Here is a 21970-nt window from a genome sequence, read left to right on the forward strand (position 1 = left end):
TCAGCTGTAAACCCAACTCTCCCTGCCTAGGGCCCTTTGTTCGGGTTTAGGTGGTCTCCCTCTGTTACTAACAGCACCAGTGTTGTTCTGCCGTTGGCACCTAGTTAGGTATCTGTTGGTCACTGTTGTTACCGGGATCAGCCTGTAACTTGTTATTCACCCACATGTGAGGACTACCATCCTGCTTGTCCTAGGAGACTGCTTGTGTTGCTTACCTGTAACAGGTGTTCTCCTAGGACAGCAGGATCTTAATCATCAGGAAACTCACCCGCCACCCCGCGGAGTTGGGTTTCTCCTTTGTTTGTTTTTTAATTTTTTTGTAATTCTATGCTACGAGACTAAAGAGGGACCCTGTGTGGACAGTGGTATGCTGGGCATGCTCAGTGTGCTAGTCAAAGTTCTAGAAACTTTGACAAAAGCTTTCCATGCTGGGCTCCAGCTGATGTTACCCTGCTGTCCTAGGAGAACACCTGTTACAGGTAAGCAAAGGAAAATTGGTTCTTACTTGCTAATTTTCGTTCCTGGAAACAGGATGCTGAGCTTGATGGACCCTTAGTCTGACCCAGCATGGCAATTTCTTATGTTCTTATAGATCAGTCCAGACAAATGGGTTTTCCATCCCTACCAGCAGATGAAGGCAGATAACCAAACTGACCCCTGAACTATATACAATTATCTTCTGCAGAACAAAATTAAACTTTACTTTTTTTTTTTTTTAAACTAACAGACTGCAGGTTTGCACCACTAGCATCTGCTGGAGACAGAGAAATACTGAGGGGCTGCAGGTGCACTCTAGTTATGTAGCAGTGCCTCAAAGCTTTTGTTCTCTGCCTCCATCTGCTGGTAGGGATTCATAAACCCACTTGTCTGGACTGATCTGGCTATGAACAAACTCTGCTTTACATTGGCTACCCATCGAGAGCAGGATCCAGTTTAAACAGGTCTCATTAGTAAGGCTTGTTTAGGGTGATCCAGATTGCTGAGTCAGCACAACTTTGCAGAGATATAAACCCACTCCGCTCAGGTTTTGCTGGAAGTTCCCTTAATTAAATCTGCCCACCTGAGTGCATCGGAGAGAGGGCTTTTTCAGTGGTGGATCAGTTTTATGAAACTCTACCAGACTATTTATTTATTATTTATAAAATGTATTAATCACTTTCCAGTTTTATAATAAAATTTCCAAAGTGATGTATATGTAACAAAAATTATACAGCAAAGGAAACACGTAGATGGATCGGTGTAAAACAAGGTTTTATTGAAGCTTGCCCGACTCTGGCCGAGTTTCACTCAAAGAGCTGCCTCAGGGGCTTACAAGCCAATCGATTTGGCTTAAAACATCAAAGTTAACATGTAACGAAGACAAAGCAGATTTCTCGGAAATAATGTTCAGGTCCTAATGAATGCTCAGCATGGATAATCGCAGAAAGTAAGCCGGACAATCAAGCAGGTGGTTTTATACCTCCTTATAACGTACCAGGATCTCGCGAGACTAATAAACACTCAGCATGAATAATCGCTGCTTTGTCTTCGTTACATGTTAACTTTGATATTTTAAGCCAAATCGATTGGCTTGTAAGCCCCTGAGGCAGCTCTTTGAGCGAAACTCGGCCAGAGTCGGGCAAGCTTCAATAAAACCTTGTTTTACACCGATCCATCTACGTGTTTCCTTTGCTGACAGCCATCTTGGATCGGCTACCGGTTTGTTTTCTTGGACAAAAATTATACAAACATTCAAATATACCAATGTTAAAACAAATACTATAACATTTTAATAGCCATCCCACTATAACAGCCCTAAAAGATACCTGCTTCAGCCACATTAGAATAATTCCAGATTTAGAACTGGTACTCCATATATATGTATCTGATTTTAAGATTATATGCTGACATCACCAACTCTTTAAGCTTAAATAGCTTTTCTAGACAATTTATTCTAGACAATTTATTCATCAGGTACATTTCTTCCCTAGCCTCCAATACCAGGTCTATTGTATGTCACAATTCTTTTAAAAAGGCATTGAAGATCCACCTTTTGAGAAAGCATCTAATTTAACAATTTTTGTTTTTACTTGGAACTGATCTATTCAGAAGTGTTGGATTTAAATGCAGTTTGACATTGGGCAGGCATAATTTGGCTTGAAATTTTTTTTGGCAGTGCATGAGAGGCTTCTAAGAAAACTAAAAAGTCATGGGACAGGAGGCGATGTCCGTTCGTGGATTACAAACTGGTTAAAAGACAGGAAACAGAGAGTAGGATTAAATGGTCAATTTTCTCAGTGGATAAGGGTAAACAGTGGAGTGCCTCAGGGATCTGTACTTGGACCGGTGCTTATCAATATATATAAATATATATATAAATGATCTGGAAAGGAATACGACGAGTGAAGTTATTTATTTTATTTGTGTTTTTATATACCGATAACCATATTCACATCGTATCAAATTTGCGGATGATACAAAATTATTCAGAACAGTTAAATCACAAGCGGATTGTGAAACATTACAGGAGGACCTTGCAAGACTGGAAGACTGGGCATCCAAATGGCAGATGAAATTTAATGTGGACAAGTACAAGGTGTTGCATATAGGGAAAGATAACCCTTGCTGTAGTTACACAATGTTAGGTTCCATATTAGGAGCTACCACCCAGGAAAAAGATCTAGGCATCATATTGGATAATACTTTAAAATTGTCGGCTCAGTGTGCTGCAGCAGTCAAAAAAGCAAACAGAATGTTAGGAATTATTAGGAAGGGAATGGTTAATAATACAGAAAATGTCATAATGCCTCTGTATCGCTCCATGGTGAGACCACACCTTGAATACTGTGTACAGTTCTGGTCACCGCATCTCAAAAAAGATATAGTTGCGATGGAGAAGGTACAGAGAAGGGCAACCAAATGATAAAGGGGATGGACAACTCCCCTATGAGGAAAGGCTAAAGAGGTTAGGGCTGTTCAGCTTGGAGAAGAGACGGCTGAGGGGGGATATGATAGAGGTCTTTAAGATCATGAGAGGTCTTGAAAGAGCAGATGTGAATCGGTGATTTACACTTTCGAATAATAGAAGGACTAGGGGGGCATTCCATGAAGTTAGCAAGTAGCACATTTAAGACTAATCGGAGAAAATTCTTTTTCACTCAACGCACAATAAAGCTCTGGAATTTGTTGCCAGAGGAGGTGGTTAGTGCAGTTAGTTTAGCTGGGTTCAAAAAAGGTTTGGATAAGTTCTTGGAGAAGGCCATTAACAGCTATTAATCAAGTTTACTTAGGGAATAGCCACTGCTATTAATTGCATCAGCAGCATGGGATCTTCGTAGTGTTTGGGTAATTGCCAGGTTCTTGTGGCCTGGTTTTGGCCTCTGTTGGAAACAGGATGCTGGGCTTGATGGACCCTTGGTCTGACCCAGCATGGCAATTTCTTATGTTCTTATGTAGTACAGTCCTGTAAATCTCCTTTGTAGCAGTGTTGCCAACTCTTTGCTTTCTGTTATTTTATTTTTTGTAGGAATTTATTATATTAAAAATGTTTACCTGACAGAATTAGTAATTTCTTTTCTACTGATTTCTCCCATTTGTCTTGTACATTGCTGGATAAAATAAGATAAAAACTGAAAACGAAGGTTTCTAGATAAAGAAAGTCACAATTCACTCGGAAAAGTCTCCACACTGCATAAACTCAGTCAGAACCACCTTATTGTGCGGTGGCACCATAACTAACTGCATACTTGCTGCCTCTGACCCGCACGCTCTTTTGCTGCTGTACGGTTTAAGATCATGGTAACCACAGCCAGCATATGGAGGGGGAGGGGGGGGGGATTTCACTCCCGGAAATTAAAGAGCAGCGGTGCAATTCAAGTTTTTGGATGCCTTCAGATTTTGGCGTCCTAGGCCCTTGCCTACCGTATACCTAAATCTGGCCCTGGCTGTTGCTCCTGTAGGCACTCGGCCACTGTGCTCCCACCCAGTAGCCAGTGCAGCAGCAGCATCGCATAAAGTTCTTGCACTCGCTGCCAATCCTGCAGTTGCCATATTCCCTCGCCGGGCCTCGCTGCCCCACTCCAAACTGACACGGAAGCTTCCCATCAACATTGTGCCGACCACATGGATCCCCCGACCCTCACTGGTTCACCCGGCTATGCTCCGCTGACTACGCTTGCTTTCATGATTTCACGGCGTTTTCCCATTGGCTGTTTCTTTCTGTATTAAGGCTCTTCCCACATCTGATTGGCGGTGGGAATACAAACGTCAGGGGGCGTGGTTCTGTAAAAAATCACACGCGGACGCTTTCCCGCTTCCAGACATGCCTCAGTAAATGGGGAACCTGATGAAATGTCACAGCTGTGACAACGCATGCGTGTGGATAAATTGTTTAAAAGTAGCCATCGGGTTAAAAACATTGTTAAATCCGATCACAAAAATCACTAAATTTCACAACAAGGCTTCCCTGTAGGGGACGCCTCCGGGGACCGGAAGTTCCCGTCCCTGTTTCAGGCCGGTCGCTTTATCTGTAACACTTCTCGGGAGTCCGCTGGCGGAAGTTTATATTGTGGATGCAGCTGCTGCTGGTGTCGGTTGTTTCTGCGCCTTTGCTTCGAGTTGTGCTCTTTATTCCGGGAAGATGATTAAAGCCATCTTGGTGTTCAATAACCACGGCAAGCCGCGTCTCATGCGCTTCTATCAGCATTTTGTAAGTGCCCTGCGGGCTGTGAGGGAAGAGGGTTCCCTGTGTTAGTAACTGCTCCCCGGGTTCGCACAAGGAGCACCCAGGCCTGATATCAGCCGCGTCCTAAGGGAATGATCTCCGCTATCACCCAGCGCCCGCCTATTACTAGTGGAAGGGTATTTCCCGGGGCCGTCCTGCATTTCAGAAGGCTGCCCCAGATCATTTTAAACCATCAAAATGGATGCTTGTTTTTTTTAAAAATGCCTGTATACCTTCCGATAATTCATATAGAGTCCTGTTTGAAAAAGCAGCTAAGCTGCCGGGGGCTCGCTACCTACCTACTTAAAGCCGACGGGCTCGGCAACAGCACACGGAAAGAGCGTGAGGCTGCTCCTTCACTCCTGGTGTGCTTTCTCTCTTATAGGAATTACCAGGGAGGAGGAGCAGGCCCGAGATTGGATTTGGATTTAAATAACTCGCCTTTTCAAAGGCGTGCTCAAAACGAACTACCATTCAGGTACAGCAGGTAGATATTTGCCCCAAAGGCTTTACAATTTAAGTTGGTACCATGGGATCAGTGCTACTGCTATTATTTCCAGAGTGCTGCTAGACATAGGCATCATTGTACAGACATATAATAGAGGCAGTCCCTGCTTTATGGAACATCAGTCAGTTTAATTAAATTTATATTTATATTCCACCTTTCAGGCACTTCAAAGTGGATTGTATTCAGGCACTGTAGGCATTTCCCTGTTCCTAGAGGGTTTACAAGATAAACATACCTGACAAATAATCGTGAGAGGATTTCATGCCATCCCCATCCTGGAAGCAGATGCGGCATAAATCTTTGTATTCAGCTGGCAAAAGATCCTTTGTATTTGGGCTTTGTAAAATTGGATAGGGGCTGATGGGGGAAGGGAGTTAACCTAGTTTCCTGCTGCACAAGTTACAGAGATTAAATTTGCTCTACTTAGTTCAAAATATAATTTTAATTCATCCCCATCTGTTAACACATCCTAGATTACCCCAATAGTTCTATACAGCAGCAGTAACTGCCAGAAAAATTGCTTACTAGCATTTGCTTTTTTTTCTGTTCTCTATTATTCTAAAACCTAGATGTGTTTCCAGAAGGAGATTGATCACAACCCTGAAGACTATGCTGAAGTGGGAGTCCCTCAAGTTCTCCAACATCAGCGTGTCTTAAGCTGTGTACCCACCGAAACTGCTTTCTTTCATTGTGCTACTCCTGCTTGTACTGTGATTTCTTCTTGGTGTCTTACACTCTCATTTCATTACAACATAAGGTCAGACCACATTTCACTCTAACCAACTCAAGATTTCCTGCTTGTTCTCTCTAAGGCTGAGGACATGCAGCAGCAAATTGTTCGTGAGACTTTCCATCTGGTTTCAAAGCGGGATGAAAATGTTTGTAACTTCCTGGAAGGTGGAAGGTAAGTAACAGATTATTTTAGTTTCACAAATTTGAATATTCTGGTTTCATCAACAGAACTCAGGGCTTGAGATCTTAGAAATAGGAATATGAAGGAAGATAAGAACTGTAAAGTTCATCTAATCTGCCCATTTTCCTCCCTGTTGCAAGACAATACATCCCAGTTTTTTCCCATCACTTCTTTGCAACTAAGGATCCAGTTTGCTTATCCCAGGCTTTCTTGAATTCTTACTGTTTGTCTCCTTCCCTCCACTGAGAGGTGGTTTCATTCATTCACCATCCTTTTTTGTGAACAAATATTTTCTGCTATTAACTCTTGTGCACCCATTTGAGCCTTATATTATGACATCTTTTTCTATAAATTCTTGCTTATGTTATTTATACTTTAAGTATGTCATTTTTAAACAGCAGAGTGGTAGCTTAGATAATTTTGCTCAGAAATCATAATAGGGACAGTATGGAGGATAAACATATGTTCTTCAGTAGATTTTACTGACTGGGAATGCTTGAACTTGCTTCTGCTTGTCTGATCTTATTTCTATTATTATCTCTGCTCTTTGATCTCGTGTCTGCCCCATACTTAAGCTAAATGTAAACAATCATGAGATAAAACTCGATCGCTGATGTAAAGTACTTTTGTACTGTTTATGCAATTTTGAGCTTTTTTTAGAATATTTGTTGACACCTACTGCTGTTGAGCACTTTATGTGAATAAATTTGTGTTGCTCTCTAATAAAATCATAATAATGGAATTGGAGGAAAGTTTCATATAACAAGTAGGTGTCTCCACACCACTACTTTGTGGTTATTTATAATCATTAACTGTCCTCCTCCTCCTGTTGTATTTTTTTGTTATTTATGTGAAAATTCTTGCACCTCGGTGAACCTAAAATTCTTCCATGATGTAAACGTCAATGAGTTATGTGTGCAAAATAGCACATCATTTTTAAAGGACTGTAAAGTCTCTATTAAAAAATACAAGGAGTAAAAATCAGACTTCCCCGTTAAATGTTGGTGTGTGCTGTCCAATTTCTCCATAAGAAATTGGACAGCACACACCACAACACAAATTTATTACTTCCCCGTTAAATGTTGGTGTGTGCTGTCCAATTTCTTATGGAGAAATTGGACAGCACACACCACAACACAAATTTTTACTCCTTGTATTTTTTAATAGAGACTTTACAGTCCTTTAAAAATGATGTGCTATTTTGCACACAACTCATTGACGTTTACATCACGGAAGAATTTTAGGTTCACCGAGGTGCAAGAATTTTCACATAAATAACAAAAAAATACAACAGGAGGAGGAGGACAGTTAATGATTATAAATAACCACAAAGTAGTGGTGTGGAGACACCTACTTGTTATATGAAACTTTCCTCCAATTCCATTATTATGATTTTATTAGAGAGCAACACAAATTTATTCACATAAAGTGCTCCACAGCAGTAGGTGTCAACAAATATTCTAAAAAAAGCTCAAAATTGCATAAACAGTACAAAAGTACTTTACATCAGCGATCGAGTTTTATCTCATGATTGTTTACATTTAGAGTTTTAATCACTGAAGCAGTGGTGTATAGTATTGATATCTCCCATACTTAAGCTAGCCACAATTAGGTAGATCTTTTGCTGTTGATGTCTTGTCTGTGGAATGAGCTACCAATATCTCTTTCCATCTACTCTTCCAACTCTGCCTTGATCACCTCTTCTGTTTGTGTATGAGTTATGTGTTTTTTTGTTTGTTTTGTAATCTAGATGCATTAAAGTAGACCATCTCATCTTTTGAAGTATGCTATTAAACTTTGGCATTGATTAAAGTGCATTTCACTACTGTTCAGCACTATGGTCTGGACAGCTCCTGTACTAAATAAGATGGCTAGGTCAAAATTAACAGCACATTTCAATTTTTTGCAACTCACAGAAACTTTTATAATTGTATAATTATTAAAGTACAGTGATAGTGGTTTCTTAATTACTGATGTCAATATAAGAATGCAGTACTTCATACTGAAGCAGCCGGCACCCCATTGGATTCAGAAAAGCAGATTTGTTTACTTTCTCAAAAAAGCTACTTCTGTCCTAGCAAGGATAGTCATCAGTCTTTTGAAATGTAAACAAAATACATGTACTTCTTCTGACTCAGCAGTGGTGCTTCCTATTTCATTTTTCTGTTCATAAAGTTGGCATCCATCCTCCTAAGTTGTTTTGCCTTGAGATGTTTGTTAATGGAAGTTTTAAATTAAACATTACAGGCATTCAGCAACATCCATATCCATGTTCTTATTATAGAACCAATATTACAACCTTTTCATTTTATATTTTTAGTTTCCTCCTCAGTCAGAACCAGCCTGTATATTGGGCTGCAGTTCCATAATGTAAAAGTGCTCCAAACCAAATGTGCTTAGTTTTGAGTTTAAACGGGTAAGAACACATTATGATATCCCAGTACTGACAAGGATGGCAGTGTATTCGTCTGTGATATGATAGTTTGAAATAATTACAGTATTCATCTTAAAATTTGTAGTAGTATTCCTGTAAAGTTTAGTGATATTTAATTGTATGTTGTGAATATATTACTTGGTCTTTTAAGGCTATCTTTGATTAGTTTCTGCAAAAGATGCTTTATAAAGTTTTGTTTAGATATCTCTTAGGATGTGGAATACCGCAGAAGATAAAGAAATACGGAACAGTACATTATAGATTGGGGATATGATACAGACATTTAAATACATGAAAGTTATTAAAAATATACAGGAAACAAATAGGAATTTGTAGAACTAGGGGTAATGATATGAAACTCCAGGGGGAAAGCATGGTAGATGTCTGGAATGCTCTTCTAGAGTTGTTGGTGTAGACAGAAATGGTAATGGGATAAACACAGAGGATCCCTAGTGGCAAGATGATGGAAATAAAGCACTGGGGATAACCTGGGGTAACAATACTTTTATGGGAGTAATCTGCATGGAGCAGCAATTACAATTCTGAACAACTTGCTGGGCAGACTGGATGAACCATTTTGGCCTTTACCATATTACTTTAAAGACTCTTGCTTCCTTACTAGCGAGCAGAGGCAAATCCCTGGAGAGAAAATTACAGGTACCTCACTTGGGGAAGGGTGATATATTGCCAGCTGACTGCCTCTTGATATGGTACACTTTTTCTAAAGAACCTGTAATACGTATGTCACCACTGTGTACATGGCCTTCATTGTTCTTCTAAAGAAACTGCCTTCTGAAATCCTTGTGATTACTTACGAAAGCAGCCTCATCCACTCCTGTCTCTTGGGGCTGCTTTTCAAAAGACCTCTGTCATGGAGGCACAGTTCCAAGATGTCCTTTACCATTCTGTTACTCCTGGAAGTCTTTTGTGTGTGTTGTCTTCTACTTTTGTGTCCCTGATTCTTAAATTTTCATTTAAAATGTATAAAGTGTGATGAACCAGAAACTTTATTGCATTTTTCAGTTTGATTGGTGGTTCTGATTACAAACTGATTTACCGTCACTATGCCACATTGTACTTTGTATTCTGCGTGGATTCCTCAGAGAGTGAGCTGGGTATCCTGGATCTCATTCAGGTAATTCTCTTTTATTGGACTTAATAAATTCAGTAGTAGAAGCAAAAATAGCTATTTATGGTCGGTTCTGGCACCTGTAGCTTTGGGAAACAGACATGCTGACCAGTCTAGTAGAGTATTCAGGGTGTTTGTGCTCTATCTGATGCTCCTGCTTCTCCGGCTGGCTGAGGATGAGTGTGCTGCAGAAGTGTTGCTTGTAGCTTCCTGCTTTTATATTGCTTTAATAGAGAAGGGAGTTTGATGCGAGAGAGAAGTACATATGCTTCTCTTACCTAAAACACCCCATCAGTTCCTCTTCCAGTCTCTGTTCCTTATGATCTTTAATTTTCCCCATGTAGTCTTTAAAAACCAAACTTAACATCTACCAATCGCACTGCCAGCCCACATCCTTATTGTAAGCATGAGATGCAGCAGTATGTAGAAAGGAGACTGAATATGAGTAGTTTTCAAAGCTGTTTGAATTATCAATGTTTGTGAAAGGTGGGCGAGTGTTTTAGCTTTGTAGCTTGATGATTAGTGTAAGTTTAAAACTTGTGCTAATTCACCTATTTTTCTGAATTAGAATCTCAGTACGCCCCTCCTATAATATGCTATAGGTCATTCTTATGTGTAAAAGCTATGATTTAGTATGCTGTTTCTAGGCATCTTTCTATGTGCATCTCTATTATGTCTTGCTAGGTAGCTGAATTTAATTTGTAAAATGTACACAAGGTGGCGCTATAGCACAATGTCCAATCCACGGTATCTTTTCTGCATGTGGACTCCTTACACCATTGTTTATATAGCGCACACAAACTAAAGACTAGAAAGGGACCAAGTATGACATGGATTCAGCATAGTGGCCTTTATGACTGCCAGATAAGCCAAGCAAGGAGGCGGAGAGTGCAGCCACAGAACCAGTTGAAAGCGTCTCCTTGGTGGTCTAACCCTCCTGTTAGAAGCAGTATTTCAGCCTAGCTGACTGTAAATTGACCAGGTTGAGTTTCCTCTTTAATGCAAAAGATGCACAATGTTGGTATCTGCTGCTTTCACCTTTTCTTATTTATACAGAGCTGTCAAATTACCCAGTTCCAGAAAGGAGAGTTTAGGGCACTCTTGAATTTCTGACAATCCCATCCTGATGGCATTATAGGATATGAAGCACTGATTTCAGTGGGTAGAATCAGGGACTACAAATATCAAACTGCACTGGAATATAAGTTCAAATTCAAAACTGGCCAAGTCGTCCTGGGAATTGGTAAGTTGGCAGCTCTGGTTTATAGGATGTTCCTCTTGGCTTTTTCTAGTTTTGCAGATATGCGATTTGGCCCAGCAGAACCATCTTTTTCAACCTTCCCTCTGCGCCCTCTGTCGCATCAGAATGTTTATGGCCTTTGAGTGCAGTAAGTGATGGTAAGATTAGAAGCACTGAAGTGGAAATCAGCAAAGGAGAAATATGGACAGTTTTTATAAGAATAGCAAAGCCATTCTGACATGTAACTTGGAGTATGATGGGAAGTTTTTATTTAAAAAAAATGTGTATAAACCTTTAAAAATAAGAGAGCTGTATTTCTTAGGAAAAGAAAAATAGCCTAAAATTACAAATGGGGAAAGTAGGAGACATAGTAATCTTAAAATGAGTGCACCCACGTATTGGCGCATAAGCAGAGTTACGCTGGAATTTTAAATCGTGTGCGCACTTGTACACATGTTTTAAAATACACCAACTGCATGTAAGTATGCTCTTAATTTGAAGAGATTATTCGAGCGAAACTAGTGCATGTCTCTCCCATAGGACTTTGTTGGCCTTGACATGCGAATGTACGTGGATTTTAAAACACGCTCGCAGGAGGCACGTTCCCAGTTTTCCAATCAGTCCGCCAGTTGATATTGAGGTCTTTCAGACCCCTCTGGTTCTTCATTCTGTACACACCCCCAGTTGATCCGGAGCCCTAAAACTCGAGATCTACAGACTGACTTCTCAGCAAGAGCAGCAGTAAAGGAATGTGGCTATCTAGCCTACGCGCACTGTGACTTTCAGCTTTAAATTACGGAGTCGCGCGTGTAAGTGGGCCACGCCCCTTTTCCGCCACCTTTATTTTTCATGCATGCACAGGTACATTCACGTGTAATTTGTGGCTTTTTAAAATCCGTGTTGTTATGGCCCATTTTTGCCTGAGCACTACTGTGAAGATCGACCTCATTGTGTTTAACTGCCACCTGCAAGGTGAGACATTCTGCTTTATATTCTTATTAAATGGTTTATTCCAGAGGTGCTTTAGCTGTTTCTTGCATGTTCTTTTTTTAATTCCTGATTTCAGTAGGTATCGCTGACTGTGTAAGAACATTGAACATCGCTGAGTTCTATTATCTGATGACAGACTAAAAATACTCCCTATCTTTATGATTATGAGGCAGGAATCCTAGATTATACTGTGTTGTAATCGAGACTAAGTTGCTTCACAAGGGTGGGGAACTGAGCAAAGCGTGCCTCACTGATTCATTTTTCCTCTTAGGAAGAGTGAATATTATATAATGTACAGTGTGTTAGAAGCAAAGGATAACATTCACGCTTGCAATAGTTCCAGATATTTGGGTAAATTAACTAACTTACTTTCTGTTGCTGTCTACTGTCACTAATGCCGCCTTATGAAGATCGTACTACTCTCAGCAGCTTGGAATTTGACTTTTGATACTAGTGCTTTGGTTGAGCTCAGATTTGGAGTGATTTCTGGTTTCGTTGTTTGAATTTTGCATTTAGGGGCCAATGTGCTAATTTTTAGTGCATATTTTCTTTTACTCATGTGTTAAAAAAAAAGTTAACATGGGATGCAGTAAGCCACTGGCATGTCCCGAAAATTTAAAAAGTGAGTAACAGTGAAAATCTGTGCTAAAATATCAAAGCAAAAGTGTGGCAAAAACAGCTTTAATCCTAGGACACCGCTCTTTTCTGACCAGAGACAGCCTTCCCAAACAAACTGAGCTTGAAACAAGGATGCAAAAAGCTGTAAAGTTGCTTAAATCAAGATCTTCTTCAATGTTAAATATTAAAACTTTTAATAAAGATACAGTTAAAAAGAAAACACGTGCATGTGAATGCTTTCCCTGCCCCAATACTACCCTTGAGTCTGCAGTAAGAAGATAACTTGGGTGAATATTCCCAGCCTTTTTATCAGTGCAGGATTTGACTTGATACAGATAATTGCCCTAGTTCTTTAAAGAACCACACTAAAAACACAAAATATTGAACTGGGAAAATACCTTGTACATGGCAAGTCCTGAGAGCCTGATGGAATAAAGGGGTTTCCTTTTGTGTCTCTGGATAAAATGGTTTGTCTATCTGCTCCAAACATGAAAACCTCTGTGCAGTTCTATGCTTACCATAAACCTCAAGCTCTATAAGAAAAAAAGAAGACTGCACCTATCTTTAGTGCACTTTGTCCGCTAATGTCCTAATCTAGTATTCACTGTCTTCAGAAGGGTAATTTTCAAAAGGATTTACCCAAATCCAGATTATATGTATTAATTGGCTTAAGTGTGTGCGTAACCTGATTACACGTGTGCCTTTCCCCTCCCTTGTGGTAGGCATTCCAGGTGGCAGAGTTGGGGTGAGGAAAGGATCTACGCACATACTTTTTGATCTTCAAGAATACACAAGTAAATGTAAACACAGAAAGTTATAGCTGCTCGGGAGCAAGTGTAACTTTTTGAGTACGTGTGTGTGTGTGTGCTCGCGTACTGGGGACACCTGTAAATTTAAAAGCAGATTTAGCACACACAGACACATGAGCTGCAGTAAACAAACTTTCTTTTTGCACACACAGTTTCAGGAACCACCTTCTAACCCAAAAACTTTGAGAAAAACTTTACACTTAACTCACAACAGTTCATAGAAGTTAAAGCCAGTATAAGAACATAAGAACATGCCATACTGGGTCAGACCAAGGGTCCATCAAGCCCAGCATCCTGTTTCCAACAGAGGCCAATCCAGGCCATAAGAACCTGGCAAGTACCCAAAAACTAAGTCTATTCCATGTTACCGTTGCTAGTAAAAGTGGTGGTTGTTATTATCTAAGTCAACTTAATAGCAGGTAATGGACTTCTCCTCCAAGAACTTATCCAATCCATTTTAAACACAGCTGTTCCAGAGTTTAATTGTGCATTGAGTGAAAAAGAACTTTCTCTGATTAGTTTTAAATGTGCCACATGCTAACTTCATGGAGTGCCCCTTAGTCTTTCTATTATCTGAAGAGTAAATAACCGATTCACATCTACCCGTTCTAGACTCTCATAATTTTGAACATCTCTATCATATCCCCCCCTCAGCCATCTCTTCTCCAAGCTGAAAAGTCCTAACCTCTTTAGTCTTTCCTCATAGGGAAGCTGTTCCATTCCCCTTATTTTGGTAGCCCTTCTCTGTACCTTCTCCATCGCAACTATAACTTTTTTGAGATGCGGTGACCAGAATTGTACACAGTATTCAAGGTGCGGTCTCACCATGGAGCGATAGAGGCATTATGACATTTTCCGTTTTATTCACCATTCCCTTTCTAATAATTCCCAACATTCTGTTTGCTTTTTTGACTGCCGCAGCACACTGAACTGATTATGTCAATGTGTTATCCACTATGACGCCTAGATCTCTTTCTTGGGTAGTAGTACCTAATATGGAACCTAACATCGTGTAACTACAGCATGGGAAAAGCATACTCAGTAGGTAAAAAAAAAAAGTGATATTGCCTCTGTCCAGCTTGTTGATGAGAACTCAGCTAGAATATTGTGTCCAATTCTGGAGGTTGTTCATCCAAAAGATATAGAGAGACTGGAGCTAATCCATAGAGGCTATCAAAGTGGTGTGGGTTCTACAGCAAAAGCCATACGACCTGACTCGGGGACCTAAATATATACACTCCAGAGGAAAGAGGAGGTACAAATCAGGCACAAGAAGCAAAACATTTTCAGAGGAATGAATACTGTAGAGCAAGAGGAGCCTGAAAATATTTACACATGAAGAGGTGGATGCATGGCGTGGGCCCTCAGAGGAGGTGTACAGACAAACAGTGATGGAATTTTAAAAAGCATAGGATAAGCATAGCAGATCCATGTAGTAAAGAGGACGGTGAAGAAACACTGGAGTAACTTGCATGAAGGGGCAGTTACAACCCTAAATCGCAGTGGTACAACCACATTAGGCATCCAAAAAGGCAGGAATGACTTGCATGGAGAGACCATGTTTTTAAAGCTGGATGGGCCTGGGTGTTCCATTACGTATTCGCCTTGCGAGAATCAAAGTTGACTTGAAATGGCCTACCAGCTGAGGTGACAGAGGACAGATTTTGGGCATGCTTGCAATGGATAGGGAGGCCAATGGTGGGGAAAAGAGTAGAGAGGTTGGGTGGATTTCGTGTTGGCTTACATTTGGGAACATACTTATGCTCATCTTTCCAAAATGGAAGAATCTCATCTGGGTAGATGGATGGAACATTTGATTTTTATCTCATCTCCTATATTACTTTATCTGTATTTGTGACCTTTCTGAGTTGTAATCTCTCTATTAACTGATAATATCAAAAGTTCTCTTCCTGCCACCATAATGGAAGACAAAATAACAGTTAGATTAGGTACTAGGCAAAGTAATTAGATTGAGCCTATTATATGTGACTATGCCAAATGAGTGATCCGTGATGTAATCGCTTTTGCAATTAAAATAAAAGATCTGTCTTATGGTAGTCATAGATATATCGCCTATCTATTTTTAGCATAGGCCTGAGTAGTAAGAATAGTTGTGACTGAGATGAATGATGACCATAATGCTCAACCGAATGAGATTGGCATTCTCAGGCTGCTAGAGGAGTAGCAGAGTTTGAAAGAGAACATTTTTTTCTGTCGCTGCTGTATCAAAAAGAAATCTGAAAAATAAGAGACTGGTGAAAAGTATGCATAAATATAATCAATGTGGATATATCCTCCTAGTTATAAACTGCAGTAAATGCTTGATGTTCAGGAGATCATCATTGGAACAACATATCCACTCTCAATGCATATACATTTTTCAGTAAATGAACAAATCATCAACAAAGGAAAAAGAAACAGCTTATTGTTCACCTATGTCAACTGCAGTTTCAGAGGAACATATTTTCAAAATAACCCTTCAAATGAAACAGTAGAACAGTGTGTGTGAGAGAGAAACTGTCCAAACATCTGCAGCTGATGTGTTTCGATTGATAACCTATCTCAAGGCTAGTTAGTTTAAAGAGTAATGACACCAAAAACAAGCTACATAATAATAAAAAACAAAAAAACAAAAAACAATTCAGTGTGCAAAGTCTAGAATCCAGCCGTGAATCCACCTACCAGGGAAATAACAGCTGGAAATTGAGGGCAGTTAATGTTGTATTGAGACCTAATCATTTATATGCAGCCGGTTATGGAAGGTGATGTTTCTTAGGTATGCACGTTCTCCTAGAAAATAAGAATCTCCACAGCGCCTCAGAGGACTGCGCATGATGATTTTCCATGCATTAATCTTGTTCCGACCTTCTCTTGCCAGCAGGAATTTGTTTACTGCTGTTATCTCCCACTCTCTCTCTTATTAGTGAATAAGAGACCATGTTCACGGTTAGATTTATTTCTGTTAACTTTTCATCATTCTTCATTTCCTTTTTGAAGATCACTTCTTATACAAATCTTCTATTCTAGAGTCTTTTCCCTGCTGTACAGCGGGATCAAAACCTATTACATTAGGTGGGTTAGTTCTTTTGGCTGTCCATTTTTTGGGGAAGCATTTGGATGTTATGCCAGACTGAGATGTTTACAAAAAGCTGTTTTTGTGCAATGTGTTTTGGTGAAGAGTTTGCATGTTTTTAAGCATATAAACCTATTCGCCGCACTGAACATTGTTTTGCTGGAAGCTGCAGGTTATAAAAAATAAATTTTGGGGGTAAGTCTCTAGTTAGATGGGAAATAACATTCCATTGATTTTTGCCTTGCGCAGCATATCTGTGCGGGGTTGTTGGTGGTTTATATTCCACTTTTCAGCACTTCAAATCCGATTACATTCAGGTACTGATGGTATTTCCCTGTCCCCAGAGGGTTTACAATCTAGTTCGTACCTGAGGCAATGAAGTGAAGTTGACTTGCCAAGGTCACTAGGAGTGGCAGTGGGATTTAAATCCTGCCTTCCCTCCTTCATAGCTCGCTGCTCTAACCACTAGACTACACCTCCACTACTGGGTTTAGGGAGCAAAAACCTATTTTATGTTCATTAAATGAGCCCAGAGCTTTACAGAAGCTGCAGATAGGACGACAGCCCATCGACGTGCTAGAGTTCTTTTGCCCGTTCACACTGCACATGATTACAGTTATCAGTTCATTTAGCAGCCAAGCTCAGCAGGAGTGAAAAGAAAATTGCATTTCTGCATGACTTAAAAGCATGTAAAATTACAGTTCATTTATGAACACTGGACCTGAGTTATCAAGATTTTCTTAATTTTGAAATAAATCCATTTGGCAGATTTATCTTATTCTTACTAAGCAGTCTTATTAAAAACATCACAAACTACAGTGTTTTCCTTTATACAAGTAGAGAAGTCTTTTAACAGTTCAAGTCTGGGTACAAGCATGGAGCATTTAAGATCAATATCGGGCCATATTCTGAGGTTACTACTTTTGCTTAACTCCAAGTTGAGTCAGGGTGGCTAACAAATGTTGAGGGCTTTTTTCCTCAGGTGTAAAAGGCCTTTACAAATTGCTAATCGCACGTACAAAAACACCTGTCAAATTTATCGAAGAGGCTATATGAAGAATCCACACAAAGAGCCAAAATTGGTGTAATAAATCTTGTAGTTAGTACGGCAACTCCACGATTCAGAAATTCATGTCATCCAGTTTTTTAACAATCCCCCCGACACAGACCCGTGTTTCGCCGTGTGGCTGCGTCGGGAGGGACACAGTAAATTCAAGTTTCTATAACAAAATTAAGGTGTGGAACCAGAACATCATGGGAAACTGCATAAACAAAATTTCAAACATACCTTAACCAAACTTCGGTGCACAGCTTAACCGGGAGTGCACCGGAGCAGCACGACAGAAAGCTCTTTAACGCTGAAAAAAGGTGCAAAAAAGCGCCAACCAATCAGAAAGCAACAGGAAAGCGGACCTGACGGATGACTGAATCCCAAATCATGTATAAACACCCCACTCGATTTCATTGTTTAAACCTAAGGGAGATAAACTTTTCAAAGAATAAATCCATCTTTGTTCCCTGCGAACTAGAATTTCTGAAAAATTACCGTCCCCCCGACGTGGAGGAGAAAGCACGTCAGTTACACGACTTTAGATCCGAGATGTTATGAGCATAGGCGACCCAATGAGCGACTAAGGGGGCATTTTCCTGCTGAATATTAAGGCTAGAGCGCTGTTCAATAATTCTTGTTTTGATGCGAGTGGTTTCACAGACATACATTTTATGACAAGGGCATGTAATAATATAGATAACTCCGGATGTAGTGCAGTCCGAGTTGAAACGTAGTGGAAACGTTTTCTGTGTGGAAGAATGGCAAAATGTATCTAGAGACAAAGAATGAGAGCAAACGGAACAGGATCCACAAGGACCATGACCCTTAAATTGGTACAGGAGACCTGACTGGGGATAGCTCAGAATGTACTAAGAGATCTCTAAGGTTTTGGCCACAGTGAAAAGTAAATCTGATGGGGCATGCAGGGATAGTATAGGCCAATGGCGGCGAATAATAGATGTGAGAGCTGTGCTTTGAACTGAGTATGGCAAAATGCAATTAATAATACCTTCGGAGGGATCTGAGGGATTGGCGGTCTTCAATTGGTTGTGAAGTCTTTAATGGCAAAATTTAAGCTTTCTGTATAGATGGAATACTCTTGTAATTTGCAAAACAGTCATTCATGCATTTCTACAGGTGATACAATTCTAACCAATGGAAAATTAATCACTTTTCTATTTCAAGAATTGTTCCAGTTTTCCTCCACATTCTAGCACTATCCTGAACAAGAGTTTGATTTTGCTTCTTTAATAGACTCCGGGTTCGTTCTTTTTACATCTTGAATTTCCCCCTGGATTTTTTTTCCACAGTAGAAGCCTGTGGTGTAACCTGCACCTTTAGATCTGAAAGACATTTTCAAGGATTGAAATTTAGGCAATGTTTGCTTGATTTCTAAGCCAGCTCTCCATATCTTGATGAGCAATTTCCCCTCAGGAACATTTTTTCTTTTCAATCAGTTTTTCCTAGTGGAGCCTTATCAAACCCTCAGACTGAAACCATTGAACTTGCAGTTGCTTTCTCCAATGATAGCAATCTCAAATGATCATTGCCCCTTCCACTCTGCCCATTGCTACCAATGAGCAGTCCCATATCTGACCAATAGGAGAGGGTAGAGATTCAATGTTTGTCCTGGTGTCAGTGGCAATGCTGTTGAGTCTGCCGCTTCGCTTGTCCCACCAATGGGAAGTGCCCCTGATTTTATTATGTTGATGTAGAAATCAATCCAAAGAACAGCCCGAATCTTAGGTTCGTCTTTCCTTTGTTTTGTCATAAACAACACAAAAGGGAGGGAATGCAGATCCACAAGAACTCAGACAAGAATCAAGTAAGAGGAGCACAAAATACAAGTGTGCCATCTTACCTCCTATATATAAAGTTTTCTAAAGTTCCTTTTGTTTAGCTGCACACATACTGAATGACAGCCAATAATAACCAAAGCACCACATCCAGTATGCCCAGTTGAGATTCCATAGCCTATTTGGTTTTAACCATTTCAAAATTGCCAAAGGCTCGCTCTTGTGTATATCTGTCTTGACTAGATTTTAAGTACCACAATCATGTGTAATTGAACAGTGCTGTGCACATAGAAACATGGAAATGACAGCAGAAAAGGAACAATGGTCCATCCAGTTTGTCCAACAAGCTTCCCATGGTAGTATCTGCTACACCGTGCAGGTTACCCCCATGTATCGGTCAGTACTGCTTGACGTGCTTTGCTTATGGACTTGGTCATAGAAGCAGTCCTGTGCTTTTTCCTTATTGTCTGCGCATCAGTACCCCAGACGAGGGGGGGGGGGGGGGGGGGGAAGAGTCAGGGCTCGTATTGGTTGTCTCTCAATTCATCTAGTATCACTATAGAAATAGGTGGCAGTAGTACTAGATCATCCACCCTGGGAAGATGAACTCACAAATTCCTATATACACTCTACACTATCTCCTTCCTCCACCATGTTCCTTATTTAACCTCTCAACTCCACTCTTGCCACTGCCCTCCACATCTGGCCCATGTGTGCTAAAAATCTACTACGCTGATGGCCTCCACTACTGCAGGCCCTGTCATGCTTCATTCTGATTCCTACAAGACCAACAACCAGGACTTCTCCTATGTCCTGTCACCAAGCTAAGTAGCCATCCCTACAATCACCAAGATTAGCGAGGTTGTTGTAAAAAATGTAAAATAAAATAAATCTGACTTCCCTATGCTCATTTTAAGTTTGGGATTTAACATCTGTCATACAAGTTACTCCAGTGCCTTCTTGCAGCTTCAGTGCTGTATCACTAGTATTGGAATAAAATTCTAAATGAACTCTAAGGATTATTTAAATTTCCAAAAGAACATTAAGGCTTGGCTATTTACAATAGCTTTTGACTGAATGGTGTTGGCTTTCTTTAGCTTTTCCAACTGTTTTTATTGGAATTCAAACCATATTTATTTTTAGTAATTGATTGGATTTTTTATTATTGGTTGCCAATTGATTTCCATTCTCTGTTGGAGTTTGAGTCTTACATAAATAATATGGATTTTTTTTTTTTTTAAGACTATCGCTTTACATTCCATCTAGAATATTACAATCAGTACAAGATCATAGTAACCCTCTCTATTGATAAGCTCAAATATGTGGATTCATTAAGAAGGCTTTTTCTAGTGCTGGCCCTACTGAATAGAATTCTTTACCCAGATACTTATGAAATATATCTAATTATCTGACTATTAGGAAATATATAAAGGTTGGCTTTTAGAGATGGCCTTCCCTTGTACTTGTATTAATGGGATATTAATAAGAAACTGATCTTATAGGGTTGAATTTGATTTTTATGTAGAAACTAAGTATATGATTGTGTACAGTTGTATACTATGTTATTATTTTTGGGAATTTTTTTTTTGTTTTATGCTTTTGGTTTACTATCTGCATTTCGATGCTATGTATTTATGATGTATTTTATGTCATTTTTGCCTTTGAGGCTTGGCACATCAGAATGAATAAATATTATGTCTTTGCAGTCCTTGTTTACTTTTGATGTCTTTTGTTGTTGTGATGTATTTAAGTTCAATATGTTTATTGAAAAAAGTGATTTGCTGTATGTATTGTATCCCTTTGGAACTTCTGATTGGATAGATGCTTTTATAAATCCAAGTTAAAATTAGAAAACTAGCTACTGTTTTGGGTTGTAACTGCTGCTCCATGCAGGTTACTCCAGTGACTTTTTGGAAGCTTTCTGTGAACCTGTCACTGCTGTTTTGGGTTGCAAATGCCACACATGAATTTAAGTAAATTGGGGAACTATTGTGTTTATCCTTTATTGGGGTCCCCACTAACATCACAACAGCATTTTCAAAATGGGGTGTGTGTGGCCATAATAAATGATATCTTTTATTTCAAAAAAGTAAAAGATATGAGAAAATAAGATCAAGAAAGGAAAGTTGCTATTTTAGAACTTCACATCCTGTCCTACCCCTTCCTTCCTCCTTCTCCTTCCAGTTCATATATACAAAATTTATATATATCTGTTTTATAATATGAATGTAGTATGTACATCCATCAATCTTAAACCCATAGAGGGCCCTTGTTCAGTCACCATCTGGCTGCCAAAGTTGGATAGATTTATCCAGCTAATGTGGTTGAGATGTTCAGCTGGACAGGCTAGTGCTGTTTGTAGCTTGGGAATGGTGATAAGCATGGGGTGGAATAAAGGCATAGCTGCGCTGCTGAATATAGTCTGTTATCATAGTTAGCAGGATGTGTTTATCTGGTTAATTTTAGGACAGCTGAATATTGGCACTGTATCCAGTTAAGTTACCCAGACAATTGGTACCTCTCACTTAGCTGGCTAACGTTTTAGCTGCATAAAAAGTTATCCAGCTAAGTGATGGCGGCTGACTACAATGGTATTTTTAAATTCTATCATTTGTCCAACTAAGTCCAATATTAGCCAGATAAATGACACTGACTCTGGGCCTCATAATTCAAAAAATGAAACATGCGCGGCTATATCAATAAAACT

The 21970-nt window shown here is 39.7% G+C and overlaps 1 protein-coding gene across 3 annotated transcripts in view; it reads left to right on the top strand.

The window, feature by feature from the left end:
- Positions 1-4311: 4311 nt before the first annotated feature.
- The window catches only part of LOC115074681 (AP-3 complex subunit sigma-2), a 54020-nt gene continuing 36361 nt past the window's right edge, over positions 4312-21970 (top strand). Inside the window, exons 1-4 of one of the 3 annotated variants that reach the window (XM_029574370.1) lie at positions 4312-4687; positions 5088-5189; positions 6023-6114; positions 9581-9692. In XM_029574370.1, coding sequence (XP_029430230.1) covers positions 6032-6114; positions 9581-9692 — 195 coding nt within the window. In that variant the 5' untranslated portion in view covers positions 4312-4687; positions 5088-5189; positions 6023-6031. The remainder of the gene's footprint in view (positions 4688-5087; positions 5190-6022; positions 6115-9580; positions 9693-21970) is intronic. The other 2 variants (XM_029574369.1, XM_029574368.1) reach the window with 2 other exon arrangements.

The sequence above is a fragment of the Rhinatrema bivittatum genome, chromosome 13 (genome assembly GCF_901001135.1).
Source record: "Rhinatrema bivittatum chromosome 13, aRhiBiv1.1, whole genome shotgun sequence".
In the NCBI taxonomy this organism is placed as follows: Eukaryota; Metazoa; Chordata; class Amphibia; order Gymnophiona; family Rhinatrematidae; genus Rhinatrema; species Rhinatrema bivittatum.